Here is an 18,290-nt window from a genome sequence, read left to right as displayed (position 1 = left end):
GTGCTATAAAAGTAATATGGAGGAAGAGAATTTTTTTTTTTTTTGGTCGGGGATTTATGCTAGTAGGGATGATTGGGAGGTACTTGTGCTAGGGGGGTAAATATTCTGTGTTGGATTTGTGCCAGGATGGGATATGGGGGAGGGAAATTTATATTGGAAGGGGTGGAGGGGGTTACATAGTTACATGGTTGGAAAGGTTGAATAAAAACACCAGTCAGCCCAGTTCAACCTGAGGTGTGTGCATGTGTGTATGTGTATATGTCATATATCCCTGTATGTTGTGATCGTTAAGATGGGACGGGGGTGGGGGGATTTGTTGGATCGTTAAGATGGAATGTGAGGGGGGATAATTTTTTTTTTTTTGGGGAGGGGGGGATTTGTTCTAGGGGCATATGGGGAGAGAAGGGATTTGAGCTGGGTGCTTAGGGGGTGAGCATGCTGAATATTTCGGGATCATTTGTTTGTTTGTTTGTTTGTTGGTTTGTTTGTTTTGGGGGATCTTCACTGACACATACTGCTCATACATCTTGGGGGGGGGCAGGCTATTTTTCTCTTAGGATACATTGTTAGGGGTTTACATTCGCCAATGTGGAACAAGGAGGCAACAAGGAAACTATTACACACATATTACAAACATTATGGGGAAACCTTCATTACACTTGCATGAGTGTTGCAATAAATCGGTCCTTATACCAAAGTAGTTTCAGCTTGAGTTCAGCTCTAATATATACTGTATAGGTATGGGTATGATCAGTGCAGGGACAAGGTCATCTATAGCCCAGGGCAAACATGCCAAATTGCAACCCCCCCCAAAGATGTATGAACATTATGTGTCAGCAAAAATCCCCTCCCCTCCAAAAAAATTGAGCAATAGTTACATAGTTAGTCAGGTTGAAAAAAGACACAAATCCATCTAGCTCAACCAATAAAAAACGAAACAAAAAAAAAAAATATATATATCAATAATTGGCATACTTACCTCCCAGCTCAAGCCTTTGCCCCCTATCCCCACCAGTTCAAATCCTATCTTTCTCCATATGCCCCCAGCACAAATTCCCCCCACCCAAAAAAAAAATTCCCCCCTTGTAGCACAAAATCCTGTTTACCTCTCAAATTTCTCCTCTGAGGACACCCCCACCCCAACACACACACAGACACACACACTCCAACCTCCAAGCACAAATTTCCCTCCCCAATCCCCATCCTAGCACAAATCCCCCCCCCCCCCAAAAAAAAAAAAAAATCAATTTCCACTCCTGGCACAAATACCGCTCAATCATTCCTACTAGCACAAATCCCCTCACCAAAATATGTCCACTCCTATAACAAATACCCCCCCCCCTCTACCATCTCACCTTTTGTAGCACAAACCCCAAAATTCCCCCTTCTATCAGAAATCCTCTTCCCCCCTCCCAACATAAAATCCCCCCAAATCACCACTCCTAGCACACCTCCACAAATTTTCCCTCCTAAAACAATTTTTACCCTCTGCCACCCCCCAAATTCCCACTTTCAACACAAATCCCATTTCCCCCAATCTCCTCATGGTGCCCCTAACCTCGCATTATACCACAATGCCCAGGGCAGCCGTCCCTCCTGCCCACTCCTTGTCCTGGGCCTGGGTATGATTCAAAAATGGTTAAAATGTGCCATTCCCCATTTACATACCAGCATCCCACACCCCATTTCCCACTCAACACTCCATTCCTTTGACACTAAGTACAAAAACTGCAAAAACAAGACTTTTACCATCTATTTCTCAGATCTCTGCTCTGCTCAGGAGCAACATCCGCCTGACAAATCTTCGCATTCAACCCCTGTGTCCCCGCCATGCACTGTGGTTCCATCTGCTGACCATCGTTACTGTGCCCTGTAGAGATGTAGAAGTCAGCTAGAGGAACCACAGAATAAACAAATGACCAATCATGGGACACCCCTGTAAGTATGATGCAGTAGATGTGAAAAACGATACAACAAATAGATGGGGGTACTGGCGCTCCCAAGATTAATGACAATAGGCACTTTGGAATCACTAATCTTGGATAGTCACAGTGAACAATGTCAAATTTATTTAAAATCACAAAAAATCAATGAAAACGGTGGAAGCCACTGTAGATAGCAGGGAGCCTTCAGCAGTGAGGCAATACCTTGAGGATGGACCCATGGATCGGGTGAGGACGTCTGTCCAGGTGTAAATGCCGTGAGGATGGGAGCACTGAAAATGAGGCGGCGCTGAAGGATGACGTCACAAGCCGCCGCTTCAGCCGCTCGTAGGAAGGAGAAGACGCCGCGGTGCTACTGAACATCCTTGCGGCTGAATCGAGTTACGGGGGTCGAGTCTCTCCCCCCCCCTCCTCCTCCTTCTCCTCCTGCCCCTAGGTGCTCCCATCCTCACGGCATTTACACCTGGACAGAAGTCCTCACACGATCCATGGGTCCATCCTCAAGGTATTGCCTCACTGCTGAAGGCTCCCTGCTATCTAAAGTGGCTTCCACCGTTTTCATTGATTTTTTGTGATTTTAAATAAATTTGACATTGTTCACTGTGACTATCCAAGATTAGTGATTCCAAAGTGCCTATTGTCATTAGTCTTTGGAGCGCCAGTACACCCATCTATTTGTTGTATTGTTTGATTCTCAGTCAGGATCTGGGCATGGGTTGGCTGCAACCCTGACATGACTTATTGTTTTTTTTGGCTAAAAATCCGTCCACCCTACTTTACTTTGGGACCTCTGACCATCTGTTCCTCAGCGCCAGGATTTATTTGTATGTAGTAGATGTGAAAAGGCCATTGCTCTGCAATCAGAAGAATGGATGGCAGGGTGGGTGAGTGTACCTCCTCTTTTTTCGCATGTCCAGATTTTTACAAAATTTTTACTTGGCGACAAAGTTGCTTTCAAGCTAATTAAAACTAACTTGGTTGCAACTTCTTAAAGTTGTTGTACAGTGCCAATTCCGTACCCATTTACTGAGTGCTCAGATAGTTTGTGTGATTACACATTCATGGAAAGGACAAATGCTAAAATTGAAACATTTTTTTACTTTAAATGTTTTTATTGAAGTGTTTTCAAGTACAGACAAACAAGGAAGAAAGAACAAAGAAAATAATAAACAAAACAAAAAAAAGAAAAAAGAAAAAAAAAAAATAATTCTCAGCAACATAGCATACAATTCAAAGGTGCAGTCAAACAACATATCCACTGATTGTAGGTACAATCATGAAAGAAATGACTACCGGTTGTAAGTGTGTATGTGTTACATTAACCCATAGTATGGAGCCGCTTGATCCTGCAATCTGAGAGGCCCTCTATCGCATCTCCCGGACACCTTAATGGGTTCAAACTGTGTCCTGGTGTGGAGGAGCCTCTCCATGTGATAAGAACTACCGGAGCTCCAATACATGGGGGGGGGTAGAAATTTAGAAATTCAGGCAAACATATGTGACATTCGCTAACAATAATAAGTAGATACTCTCTGGTTATAATGCAAGACAATCTTTCAGATCAAGAGGCCCGTGGCGGCTCTAGGGTGCAAAATCCAGTGAGCCCATGTAGTTCTAAAAATAGATACCTTATGATCCTTAATGGCTAATAGTTTTTCAAACTGACATTGGGTGTTAACCCATGTTATGAGTTCCTCTACGGTAGGGGGGTGCTGTTGATTTCCAGTGGTAGGTGATGGTGAGTCTGGCAGCAAATAATATAAGTAACACCACAGTTCTATACATTCTAGGAACAGATTTGATACCCACATTTAAAAAGGGCCAAGGCAGGTGGGATGGAGATACTTGTGCCCATAATTTCCCCAATTAGATTCCCAACAACCTTCCAGAATGGTTGAATAGCAATACAGTCCCACAGGATGTGATATAGGTTCCCTATTTGATTGCAATGTCTCCAACAAAGCTTACTGGAAGAGGGATACATTTTAGAGAGTCTATAGGGTGTCAGGTACCACCTATGATATATTTTCAAGTATTGTTCCCAGTGGTCAACACATTTAGACAGATTGTAGTTGACCATTATGGCCTTTTAGGATTGAAACATTTTTGTTGAATTATACTGAACAGATAGACATTGGTGCAGCTGATGATTATTTATGTCTTCCAGGGTGACTCAGGAGGACCTCTGGTGTGTAAAGTCCAGGGCGTATGGTACCAAGTTGGAGTTGTGAGCTGGGGAAAAGGATGTGCATTATATAACTACCCTGGTGTGTACACACTGGTGACCTCCTATCAAACCTGGATCAGCACCTACCTGGATGTTACATTCAATTATGTGTCAAATATCCCTACACCAACGCTGACATGTGGAGGAAACTTCATCAACCCAGGTAATTCCAGCGTTGTAGGAAGCACTATCTATCCATACACCAGTGTTCCATTATCAACAATGACATCTAAAGGTAATGTTATTTAATCATCACAAACAACTGGATGATGCATCATCATAAATGGACAATGGAGTGACTCCCCCCCCCCCCCCCCCTCAGCCTTTCACATAATCACTGGATGATCCTGGTCCCAACCACTCTTTTTACTAGCACTAATATAATGGAAGACCTACATCTCAGCTGAGCTAGGCAATGGGGTTGATTTACTAAAATAGTTGTGAGCATTCATTTTTCAAAGAATACCCAATCACGTGGAAGGAAACCTTTTTAGAAAATGGATTTTAGCTCGGACATGATTGGATGATTGAAATCAGCACAGCTTTCCCTCATTCACTGAGCTAAGTAAAAAAAGTAAAAGTACTTTACAAAGTGAGCATGCTCTACTCCTTTAGTAAATCAACCGCACTGTCTTCTATATTCACAAAAGAATTCTAGTTTTATGAAAATATGGGGGCTTGTGCTTCTAAACTTAGGAACAAAAATGGAATATAGTCATTGTACCTGTCCTTGGATGTGGTGGCTGCATTGGGGCTGCGTGTTAGGACTACAGTGCACCTCCTTCTCTTATCATCCTCATGGGGGTGGGTTCTATAGTCAGAGGTTTGGCTCTGGCTAACAATAAGACTTGAGATTCCAGTGCAGCAAATGCTGAGTACAGAGGAATTTTGGCAGATCAATAGGTAGAGTATATTTTAGTAGGTAAGCATTTTTAACCACCTCTAATCTGCTGTATTGTAAAATGATGGGCGCAAGGTAGCTCTTTTGTTCTGGGATGACGTCACGTGACATTGTCCCACTCTCGCTGCGCTTGCTTGTCTGCAGGGGCACGCAGCGTGGTGACCGGCAGTGCGCTCTGTCCCTGGGACACGGCATATCACCCAGCTCAGATGACGAGGCTCTTTACCCATGTGATCAGCTGTGTCCAATCAGTGATCACATGTAAACAAGGAGATGCCGGTTATCACCATTCCTCTCCTCATACTGACAACCTGTGAGGAGAGGAGAGCTGATCAGCGGCATTTCCTCACAGATGATCAGTGCCCTGATTATCAGTGCAGCCCCAACAGTGCCTAGCAGTGGTGATAATTAGTGCCCATCAGTGCTGCCAATCAGTGCCCATCAGGGCTGCCTATCTGTATTGCATATCAGTGTCCATAAGTGCCAACCATCAGTGCCCATCAGTACCGCCTATTAGTGCTCATCAGTGCTGCATATTAGTGCCTCCTCATCAGTGCCACCTCATCAGTGCCCTTCAGTGCTGTCACATCAGTGCCCATCAGTGCAGCACATGTCAGTGAAAGAGAAAAGGTACTTATATACAAATTTTTATAACAAACTTAGAAAAACTTTTTTCTATTTTCTGTAATTTTTCTTTTTTTTGCAAAAAAACTTAGTGGTGATTAAATACCACCAAAAGATAGCTCTGTCTCAAAAAATGATAAAAATTTTGATTGGGTATAGTGTTGCATGTAGGGATGATCAAACTTTTCAAAAGTTCGGTTCGACCAGAACACCAGAACTTTCAGAAAGTTCGGCCCGGATTTCAGAACCCCATTGAAATCAATGGGACCCGAACTTCGGTAATCAAAAAACACCATTTTGAAGCCCTAAAACCCAATAAATGGACCTAAAAAGTGCCTAGGGTTCTGGGTCATACCCCAGAGACTATTAACCGGTTGCCGACCGCCGCACGACTATATACTGCGGCAGTCAGCCCCGGCCAGGCAAAGTGACGTAGGGGTACGTCACTTGCCTGTCACTTCCTTGTGAGCCAATAGTGGGCGAGCGCGCGCCCGCGGATGCGCCCGCCCGCCGCCGCTCGTTCACAGGGAAGTCAGTGCGTGACATCGGGTCCGCCGGTCACTCGGCGATCATCGGTGGAGAGGGAGAAAGTCAGGCGGCTGATGTAAACAAGCCACCTGTCATTCTCCCCTGTGTAGAAACAGTGATCATACGGTTCTACTATGTAGGACCGTTGATCACTGTTCCTACACTAGTAGCCACAGCCAATCACAGTAAAAAGCACGCCCCTAGGGACACACTTACCCCTCCTTCCCCAATAAAGTTAACCCCTTCCCTGCCAGTGTCATTTTGCAGTAACAGTGCATATGTATAGCACTGATTACTGCAGTAATGTCACTGGTAACCCCAAAAGTGTAAAAAATGTCAGTCAAGGGTCCGATCTGTCCGCCGCAATGTCGCAGTACCGCAGAAAAATTGCAGATTGCCGCCATTATGCGTTAAAAAAAAAAAACACCAAAAATGACAGAAATCTTTCCCTTAGTTAGTAAACGCAATAACTTTTGCGCAAACCAATCAAAATACGCTTTTTGCGATTTTTTTTTACCAAACATATGCAGCAGAAAACAAATTGGCCAAAAATGTTAAAAAAATTAGATTTTTACATTTTTTTGGGGGAATTTCATATAAAAAAATTTGAAAAATATTGTTATTTTTGCAAAATTTACGCTCTTTTTTTTGTTTATAGTGCAAAAAGTAAAAGTTTCACAGGTGATCAAATACCACCAAAAGAAAGCTCTGTTTGTGGAAAAAAAAGGACGTCAAATTCGTTTAGGTAAAGCGTCGCACGATCGCGCAATTGTCCGTTAAATTCACGCAGTAAAAAATCGCAAAAAAAACCCTCGTCAGGAAGGGGGTAAAATCTTCCGGGGCTTAAGTGGTTAATCACACAAAAAAAAGTTCTTAAAAATTGTCATTTTTGATAGAGAGCCAATTATTGAAAAAATTATTGAAAAAAAAAAATTTGATTTTGGATTTAGTGTCTGGGGGGTCTAAAAAGTGTACCTGTGAAGTTTCAGCTCTGTAGCATGTCCAGAACCAGAAAAAAAAGGTAGTTTCTATTAGGTCACTTATAGAACAGGGATATGGCTCTGCTATTTTCACACCTTGCCGGTTTTGTAGCAAGCTTTTTTTTTGGGGAATTTTTTGGGGTTTATTGGAGTCAGGCATAACATCAGAACTTCTGTGTAGGGGTATATATACACACACTTATATGTATATATACACCTACACATATATAGGTGTGAAAATAGCAGAACACTATACTTGCGCTAATAAAATAATTAACACCCATATGGCTCCGCTCCTTTCACACCTATATGTGTGTAGGTGTATATATACATACATGTGTGTGTATATATACCCCTATACACAAGTTCAGATGTTTTGCTTGACTCCAAAGACCCCCAAAAAATGCCCAAAAAAACGCCTGCGCCAAAAAAAAAAAAGCCCAGGTGTGTTATTGCAGGCGTTTTTTGGGCATTTTTTGGGGGTCTTTGGAGTCAGGCAAAACATCTGAACTTATGTATAGGGGTATATACACACACACATGTATGTATATATACACCTACACACATATAGGTGTGAAAGGAGCAGAGCCATATGGGTGTTAATTATTTTATTAGCGCAAGCATAGTGTTCTGCTCTTTTCACACCTATATATGTGTAGGTGTATATAGACATAGATGTGTGTGTATATATACCCCTATACACAAGTTCAGATGTCATGCCTGACTCCAAAGACCACAAAAAATGCCCCAAAAAAAGGCTGCAATAACACACCTGGGCGTTTTTTTTTTTGGTGCAGGCGTTTTTTGGGGCATTTTTTTGGGGTCTTTGGAGTTAGGCAAAACATCTGAACTTGTGTATAGGGGTATATATACACACACATGTATGTATATATACACCTACACATATATAGGTGTGAAAAGAGCAGAACACTATGCTTGCGCTAATGAAATAATTAACACCCATATGACTCCGCTCCTATCACACCTATATGTGTGTATGTGTATAATACATATACATGTGTGTGTATATATACCCCTATACACCAGTTGAGATGTCATGCCTGACTCCAAAGACCCCCAAAAAATGCCCAAAAAAAACACACCTGGGCGTTTTTTTTTTTGGCGCAGGCGTTTTTTTGGGCATTTTTTTGGGGGTCTTTGGAGGCAGGCAAAACATCTGAACTTGTGTATAGGGGTATATATACACACACACTTATATGTATTATACACATACACATATACAGGTGTGATAGGAGCGGAGCCATATGCCTGTTAATTATTTCATTAGCGTAAGCATAGAGTTCTGCTATTTTCACACCTATATATGTGTAGGTGTATATATACATACATGTGTGTGTATATATACCCCTATACACAAGTTCAGATGTCATGCCTGACTCCAAACTTGTCCTCAAAAAAGCCCTATAAACGCCTGCAGCAAAAAGCAGGCTGACAGGGGAGAAGCCATATCGCTGCTCTGAAAGTCACATAAGAGAAAACGGTCTTTTCTCTATAGCGGTCACCCTGAAATGGAAGGGTTTGGTCACCCTGCCATAGCAGTCAGTGTCAGTTCACCCTACACTACACTACGGTCACCCTGGCATTTAACACTTTCCCTACAGAAACTTGATTTTTGAAGCTAACTAAAGTGGAAAATAGCACCCTAACTACACTAGATATCCCTTTCCTCACACTAATAATTGCTAAATGACACTTTGAAGCAGAAGTAACAAAACTGCTTCCACTCTCTTCCATGTCCCTGTATTAAAATGGTAGAAATTTGGCAGGGCTATCTTATATACTGGGGGGCGTATTCACTAATAATTGGCCTCTGGACCCCCTAGTCACTCCAATCACATTCCTAGCATTATCCTGCCCCCTCAATTGGCTTTTACTTATGGTTCTGGTTCAATCACGGGCTTTTAAAGCCCATTTCCTGGCCCATTGCATTTTGGTCAGTTCTGGTTGCCGAATTCCGAACTTTTTGGGCAAAAAGTTCTAAATTCGGCCGAACCTCGAACAGTCAATGTTCGGGTCGAACCGATAGACGACCCGAACCGTTCGATCATCCCTAGTTGCATGTAAGCTGAAAATTGGCCTGGGAGGAAGGGGATAGAAGTGCCTGTAGGCAAGTAGTTTAAGAGACAAACATTAGAAAATGTAGCTGTATTGCAGATTTTGATGATATTTTTTTTTTTTTAATGTAAACATTAAATTGCTGATTGGCACTTTTTGTTATTTTGCATGCTATAAGGAAAAAGTGAAATCTGAATTGTGAGCTCCAGGGAAAAGGCTGTATACAATGATGTGTGAACCGTCTTAGCAGCCAAAACATTTGTAATCCTGTCGGAGGGATAATTCTGACTTGTGGGGCCCCATAGCAAAATTTAGATGGGGGAACCTTGGCTAATTTTTTTCTGTGGCAGATGGCAGCATTAACATAAAGTGCGCTAAATGATAAACAGGCAGCAGGGGAACTATCAGTAGCATAGTCAGTGCACTACCAGGGTCCAATGCTTTCACTACAAGATATAATAGCAATAGTAATAATAATTAATTTTAATTTTGAATTAGTTTAGTTAATTTTCATTTTTTGTATTTGTTTTTTTTCTTTGTGTGTGTGTGTATCTTTTCAATATTTGTGTACCGTCCCTTATTTTTAAAATCCTTCTTTGGCACAAGCACAGGTGCTAGATAGTTGAAATGTCACCTTATTGACCCCAATGTATTTGGCTAGAATGGAAATTTTAGGGAAACAAATCAGTTTTGCTCATCCCTAAACTTAACACCTTCAAAGGCTGCATGGGGAGATGTTAAAATACAATAGGAGGGAAGCTTTATAATCTTGACTTTGCAGAAGACTTTATTCCATTATTGGGATTTCTTGGACAACATTTTTCTTTGGATCACATCCCATTTTTCTTTGGATCACATCCCAGAATATGGGGCATATTTTTCTTCACCACAGTGTCTTAGAGAGGGTTTAGGAATGGGCAAGTTCCTCTTTAGTTTCAAACTTTTAATTTTTTTTTTTTTTTAATCAATGTTTTATTGGAAATCGAACTCAGTACAAAATAATACAATTGTTGAGCAATAACATTAGCATACAAACCGCAAATTCAAACTGTAAATAAATCGAGCTCCGATAACCTATTCAGAATGTCGAGGGATTCCATCGACCATAAAAACATGTTAGAATAAAACGTATATTGAGTAACTTTTTCACTTACATCAGACACAAGGAAGTAGGGATGGGTTGTAGGGTGAAGGGATTGTCTGGTGGGAGGGGAGGGGTAGGTGGGGAGTGTTTGAGGGTTCTAGGGGAGGGGTGAGGGAAAAGGGGAAAAGGGGTAAACAGTACCTCGTGAGTGTTCAAAACTGCTAAATGGCTACAGTTATCTTATATGTATACAACAGTTCTACCTCTACACCATATGAAGCATATAGAGAGACACCATTGCTGCCAAGCACACCAACACATGCATTATCGGTTAACGTGTAATAAAGTGTAACCGTATGAGTGCGGGCATTTGTCCACCAAGTCAGTATTGGGGTCTCAGATCAGTTCAGAGGGAGTGTGAGTGGCCCTGCAGGAGAAGGGGGATTGGGTGTAGGTAGGTTCCACTTGCGATCTATGATCGTTCGGGTTAGGCGAGGATCCAATGTGGGTCCCACTAGTTCAATGTTTCTTAAAGAGGTGAGATCAGAGGAAAGTTCAGCAATAGTGGGAGCGGTGTCCGACATCCAGTGGCGCAGAATTAATCTGCGGGCTGCCATCAGGCAGTTGACCAACCATGGCTTGACTTGTGCTATGCTTTTCCTGGAGTCTTTTGGCATTGGTAGACTTTCCGAATCTAGGCAATTGAACAAGAGTGGGAAGGTGTCTTTGGGGATGGACACCCCCAACATTCTGGTTATATAGCGTAATGTTTTGTCCCAAAATGATGATACCTGTGGACAAGACCACAGCTTATGCAGTAGAAAAGGATAACGTTCTTTGCAGAGAGTGCATAGATGATGTGCTGGGTCTTTCGACCAACGCATGTGAGGGTAGTATGCTCCATGGAGAATTTTAAACTGTTGCTCCCTCCAGAATTCACAGGTTACATGTTGTCGAGTTGTCAGGTAGCCCTTCAAGATCCTGGATTGAGCATCAGGCGAATTGAGCAGTTTATTCCAGGATTTAGCGACTGAGTGCACAGACCCCTGATAGAGTTCTTGGAGGAGTGGCTTATACAACTGCGATATCCTGTGTTTGGCCTGTAGAATCCATTGGTCTATCAGGGTGAGGCGGAATCGTAATGATGATGTGCGACACAAATCATTTACATAGCTTATACATTGCCTGAAATACAGATAGTGGCCTTTCGGCAAATCGTGTGCCTCGGCAAATGAGTTATAATTTAAAGGGATCCCAGTATCCACGTCAAAAAGCTGCACCATCAACTTTATCCCCCTTTGGGACCAGGTCCCATATGCCGAATGTTGCTGCGCCTGTGGGAAGCCAGGATGGTTATGGATGGGAAGATGTCTGGACAAACGTTGGGAAGACCCCAACCTCTTCCTCACCTCTCTCCAAGCTGCCACCGTATCTCTAATCAGGATATTGTGACGAAGAGCGTTGAGGACATCCCCTGTCCCACAGTGCAGCAACGCGACCAAGTCGTGAGGAGCAGCCATTTGAGACTCCAATGAATAATTTGTATACCGCGATTCCCTGCTGATCCAATCCAAGCAGCCTCTCAGAAGGCACGCAAGGTTGTAAATTCTCGTGTTAGGAAGATCAACCCCCCCATCCCTCCTAGACATATGCAGCTTGTTGAGGGAGATACGAGGCCTTTTCCCATGCCAAATGAAACAAGACACTGCTTTGTGGAGTCTATTAATATCCAAGTGTTTTAGTAAAATCGGGATCGTCTGCATAGGATATAAAAGTTTCGGGAAGGTGGTCATTTTATACAGGTGGCACCTGCCAAACAAGGAAAGTGGCAAGTTAGCCCAGGATTTTAACTCGGCTACCATCTTGTCAAGTACTGGTGTAAAGTTTAAGCGGTATATGGTAGAGGGAAAGCGCCCTATTTTGACTCCCAAATAGGTAATGTGTGTGGATGCTATACGCAGGCTTGACGACGCTGCCCACTGTGGAGTGCGCGTCGTGTTCAGGGGTAATATTTCGCTTCTGTGGAAGTTGATACGGAGACCCGAGCACAAACGGTAGTCGGCGAAAATGGCCTGGATCAAGGGGAGGTCGTGACCTGGATCTGACGTAAAAATAAGCACATCGTCCGCAAACATAGCGGTGCGCAATTCCTCCGCTCCCACTCTTATGCCTCGAAGATCGGGATGTGAAAGCAAATATATGGAGAGGGGCTCTAGAGCTAGATTGAACAGTAGAGGCGAGAGTGGGCACCCCTGCCTCGTCCCCTTGAACAGTCGGAACGAGGGAGAGATGTGTCCCGCTATCACCACCTGCGCCTGCGGACTCGCGTACATCATCCTAATTAAGTGCAAAAATTTGCCCGAAAGGCCTACTTTGGTGAGGACTCGATCCAGCCATTGGATATTCACGTTATCAAAAGCCTTTTCGGCATCGAGAGTGATTATCGCCGCGTCCGTGCTCGGGTCTGCCTTGGAAGCCTCTAAGGCCAATAATACCTTCCTAATATTTGATGTTGCAGATCTGCCTTTTGTGAACCCTGATTGCGTGGGATGAATAATAGAGGGCATTATGGACGCCAATCTGTCCGCCATTAATTTGGAGAGCAGCTTGGAGTCCACGTTGAGAAGCGAGATTGGCCTGTAGGAGCCGGGGTCTAGAGGGTCTTTCCCTTTCTTATATATCAATTTTATATGGGCTTGATGGCCCGTGGGGAGGTAAGGGTTGCCGTCTAATATGTGATTGTACACTAATTGCAGTGTCGGGGCGACCGCGTCGGCCGCTAACTTATAGAAATCCGGGGTGTATCCGTCGGGGCCGGGGGACTTGCCTGACGTGAGAGATTTTATACCCTTGGCAATTTCCTCTAGCGAAAGAGGCTCGTTCAATTGTGAAAGTTGTTCCCGAGTGACCTGCGGGAGGGGGACCTTAGAAAGCCAGTCCGAGGCAGTATCCTCGTTCATATGCTCTTGACTGTATAAAGATTGATAACATTTTGCAAAGACGTCGTTTATGCCTTGGGGATCCTCTACCCTGTTGCCGTCGGCATCTCTAAGAGCAGAGACTTGTGTCGGGGTAAAGGGTCCTCTACAGAGAGAGGCTAGCAATTTGCCTGATTTATTCCCAAAGGAGTGATACTTACAATCCTAGTGCGATTTGTAAAGTAATTCCCGTTTCGTCGCCCAGCCGTCGAAAGCCGCTTTGGCATTGCGCCATCTCTCTCTGTTTTCCTCTGTGTTTCTCGCGTTTAGCGCAGATTGTGCGTCTCTCAGCAGGGAGCTGGCTGTCATAAATTCTTTGGCGATAGTCTTTTTGTACGCAGCAGCGTAAGAGATAATACGTCCTCTGAGCGCGGCTTTCCCCGACTCCCACAAGATTACGGGGGAGACCGTCGGCGAGTCATTGAGGAGTACATAATCCGCCCAGACCTCCCTGATGAGTGAGGCAATTCCAGGATCTTTATTTAGGAAGGAGGGGAACCGCCAGCATTTAGCAGCTGCAACCGTCGAGTAGATTGTGAGGTTAACCGAAACCTGGGGGTGATCAGACACGGCTATGTCATGTATTCGCGGAGAGACCGTATAGGGGAGCATTTTAGGGTTGGCAAAAATGTAATCAATTCTCGTAAGCGTGTGATGGGGGTTTGAGAAGAAGGAATATTCCTTGCCCTCTGGGTTATTAAGTCTCCAGACATCTGAGAGTTGGATACTATCCGCAAAATCCCTCAGCAGAGGGGAGTGACGTGGGGGTCTGGGTAGGTGTGTGTCTCTTGCCGAGGACCTATCCTCCAAGGGGTGTATCAGCGTGTTGAAGTCACCCGCTACCAGTAGTGGGAGATGTAGGTACGGGGCTATCGTGCGAGTAACTGACTGGAAGAAAGATTCAGTGGGAGCATTGGGAGCATAAATCCCGGCCAACGCCCATTCATGAAGGGCGGTCGCCAGGTGCAACACAACCACCCGGCCAGCATCATCCGTAACAGACGATTTTACAGTTGTGTTAAAATTTTTATGTACGAGTATTATTACGCCCGCCTTTCCCTTGACTGCTGGGGAGCCCAGAACCTGTCCTACCCACAATTTTTTCATGCGATGGAAGTCCTTGGCTTCCAGGTGCGTCTCCTGCAGGATCGCGATGTCAGCTTTCAGACGTTTCAAATGTCTGAGCACTGCCATGCGCTTGTTGGGAGATCTGAGGCCCTTAACGTTCCACGAAATCACACTCATGGTGGGTTCCAGGGTATTGGAGCTAGATGCCGGTTAACAGTCATGAGTGTAGGTGTCACGGGGTGTGTACTCTTGCTGGTTAGCATTGGTGCAGAGGTAGCCGAGTAAAACCTGAAACCAAGCGGTGTTCGAGGTACAAAGGAGGTGTGAGGCATAGGGTACAGCCCAACAGGGGCATAAGGGTATATGGGGAACAGAGAGCAATCTGAGTTAACGGACTTCTCTTTTTTCCTCATGGGAGCTCGCTCGCGCATCGGACAACATTACCACACGTAGTCGTCACAGTGCCCCTTCAGCCGGCAACACAAAAGGAGCACTATTGGCGGGCATGCAGTAGAAACAGAAAGAGGGTCCCGCAGCGGCGAAAGGGGTCATAGACGACAGTTCAAGTAAAGGTGTGCGGGTCGAGCGGTTACCAAACAGAACACAAACTATAAGCAGTAGATGAACTAGGCAATAACCATGAAGATGCAATACAGGGAACATGACACTTATAACCAGCCGATAGGCTTGAGGGAGGACAGTGACATGTGCAGAACACTCGTCCACACATGTCAGTGCGTCCCGATCGGGAAGCAGAAATCATAGCACATTGGCCAAACCAACAAAAAATATAGCATATACATCATAGGCATAATTACCAGTGGTACCTAAAGGAATAGTTCGTCACTGGCGAAACACAGGATGATCGCATTTTGCCTCAGAGAAGAGGTGGCGATGAAAGTGAAAGCTGGCAGCCAGGGTGCCTTCAAAGGTATCTGTGTCTGGAAGAGGGGCCTGAGACTCGTTGCTTTTTAGCCGGGTCTTTTCTGGGGCTCCGTTGTTCCCGGGCGCCTTGTGGGCGCTGGGGGGAAGGTGTGGAGGGGGGATCCAGCGTTATGTTGAAGTGGCGTTGCAAGAAGTGATAGGCCTCATCAGGTGTGGAGAAGGACTTCTGTTCGCCAGATGAGTCCGCGAGGCGTAAGATGGCGGGATAAGCCAAAGTAAATTTGATGGATTTGTGGAACAAAGCCTGGCAAATTGGCTGAAAAGCTTTCCTGCGACGGGATACCTCCTGGGAGTAGTCTGCAAATATTAAGAGCTTGTGCCCGTCAACTTGCAGGGCCTTAGAATTGCGGAAGGATTTCAGAATATTTTGCCGGTCCATATAATTCAGGTACCGCACGATCACAGCACGAGGTGAGCGTCTGTCATTGGATGGGGCCCCCAGGCGGTGGGCTCTTTCCACCGAGCAGGCTGACTGGATCCCTAGGGCCGTGGGCAGACGAGAGGAGGCAATGTCGCATAGAGCATCAGTCCCATAGGTTTCTAGCAGCCCTATGATCCGGAGGTTATTTCTCCTAGATCTGTTCTCCAGATCGTCCACCTTATCCAATAAATACCTTTGGGTCTGCCTGGCTTGCTGATCCATAGCGAAGGATCCCTGCAGCTCATCCTCCAGGTCAGACATCCTGTGTTCCATCTCGGTCAGTCTGTGAGCATGGTCACCGATTTCTTTCCGCAGCTGCGTGATCCCTTCCGAGACTGCTCTGTCCACAGCATCTTTGATGGTAGGAGAGAGTAGGGTGGCTACTGCCTGGGCTAATGAGGCAGACCGGGTCCCGCAGTGCCAATGTGTGAGGCAATGTCCTCCATGTTTATCTCGGAGGAGGCCGCAGTTTAAGCCGGGGCCTTGATTTGTGAGGGTGGCGGAGCTCCGCCGTGCTGCGACGGTGCGGATCCGTGTTGTAGGAAGCGATCCATGACCGCTCGGTACCCGGGGTGATGAGCGGGTTAGTAGCAGCGTCCGCCGGCTCGTTAGGGCTGAAAAAGCTGATTTAATAGCGGGCGATGTCTGGAGCCGGAGTCCCGCGCTGCTGCTTACATGGGCGCCGGAACCGGAAGTCAATTTTTAATTGTTTTAAACAAAGATAATACAGAGTACAACAGAATTATCATAAAAAGATAACAATATAACAATGTGGTACATGAATAGTATGTGGAAAGATATATATATATATATATATATAAAATAATAAGGAACCACATGTAATGACTTAGAACTCAGAAACTCGTGAATGAAGTAAAGATCAAGCCAATAGAGGTCAAAAGTATCATAGCAAATATATAGTGGGGATTAAAGCCATTAAGTAGCCTCCGAGTGGGGTACTGGCTTGACCTGTTAGGGGTAATCTGTAAACGGTATAGGAGGACATGTAAAACATTTGTGCCTAACCGGATGGGGATTTAAGCCATAAAAGGGAGAAGGGCCTGGAGATATTTAAGTCTAATATATGAAGTTGAATTGGGTAGGGAATCTAGTGTTTATGAGAGTGGAGGTTCTGTGAGGCCTCTTAAACTGTTTCCTCTGTTAAGGGTTTATAATCTATAGTATTAACTTAAAGAAGGAGAGAGAAAGAGCCAAAGAAGAAAGTAATCAAGAGGGCAGGGGGGGGGGGGGGTGAAGAGGGTAAGGGAGGGGTAGACGAGAAAAAAAAAAGGGGGGGGGGGACACGTCTGTCTATCATACTTGGATTAATGGCTGCTCTGGTTAGTTTGGGGAGTGCGGATAGAAAAGATGGTAAAGGTTGTTCCATCTGTTGATTAATGGTTTTCCAGTTGGGGGAGCAAGTTCCACTTTGAACATTCCTACCCCCTTCTTATGCCACATTTGGCATGTACGTTTTTTTTTGGGGGGGAGCGGGTACCTAGGTTTGACAGGCACCCACTCACACTTCCTAGACGATCTGACTGGAAGTTCTCCTCTCCCCCTCCCTGCAATCTTTTGGGACACGTCCCAGGTCCCAGAAGATTGCCCAACCATTAAAAAAAGGTGCAGCGCGACTCGTGCATGCACAACGTTCTCCAGGTTGTGAAGCCACAAGCTGTCACAGCTCAGAGTCCCCAGTTGTAATGCCAGTTCCAGGGAAAGGAGAGGGAGAGAATTGAGGGTTCGGATAGCCACATCGCTGGATCCTGGGACAGGTGAGTGTGTGTTTATTAAGTCAGCAGTTACACTTTTTCTATGAAGATAAAAAAGTTTATAGCAGCGCTAGAGGAATGTATCTCAAACATATAATCAACAAGACATCATAGTGTAATGAATGAGTCCATTATAAAAGTCCATGGGAGAAAGGTGAGAAAGCATCTGGCGGCAGCACCCTTAGAGCGAAGCAGGTAACTCTGTATAGCGTAAAGAGGAACAGACTAAGTGCAGTATTAAAATCAGCAATTTAATAAAAGTAGACTAATGACAACTCGCAAGATAAATTAATAAAACTGACAGAATTAGTAAGAATCGTCAGACTAAAGGCCTCTCCAGGCCGTCTCGGTGTCACACCAGCCTCCAGCAATGGCTGTGTCACTAGATGGTAGCAGGAAGTGGCCGTACACCACCATAACCAGCGTAAAATGCAAGATGACACGAGCCAGACGTGATGTCACTGCGGAGGGCGTGCTGGCATGCTGACGTGTAGATGAACGGTAGCGCATTTTGAAGCTTCCACTTCTTCTTCATAACTGATTGGCTGAGATTGCCAGTCTAATATAGGGAAAACAGATAGAGGAAACTGACGTGATTCGCTGACAGATATGTTAGTTTACTATGGGAAAATGAATAGAGGGGCAGGCCCAAAGGATTGGCCCGAAAAATGGCATATAAAGGCTGCCCAGACACTTGCTGCTGCTCACAGACCCTCCAGGAAGCCCCCCCGCAATAATGGACT

The 18,290-nt window shown here is 44.8% G+C and overlaps 1 protein-coding gene across 1 annotated transcript in view; it reads left to right on the top strand.

Annotated features, from left to right (window-relative positions):
* LOC309558211 (transmembrane protease serine 9-like) overlaps window positions 1-18,290 on the top strand; it is a gene marked incomplete at both ends in the record, with an annotated part of 116,697 nt that overhangs the window by 60,690 nt on the left and 37,717 nt on the right. The window contains one exon of the mRNA XM_082261233.1: window positions 4,111-4,405. Within this exon, the coding sequence (XP_082117359.1) occupies window positions 4,111-4,405 (295 nt within the window). The remainder of the gene's footprint in view (window positions 1-4,110; window positions 4,406-18,290) is intronic.

This window comes from Pelophylax lessonae (genome assembly GCF_965119305.1).
Source record: "Pelophylax lessonae genome assembly, chromosome: 6".
Taxonomy (NCBI): domain Eukaryota; kingdom Metazoa; phylum Chordata; class Amphibia; order Anura; family Ranidae; genus Pelophylax; species Pelophylax lessonae.
This window is presented reverse-complemented; position numbering and strand designations above follow the sequence as displayed.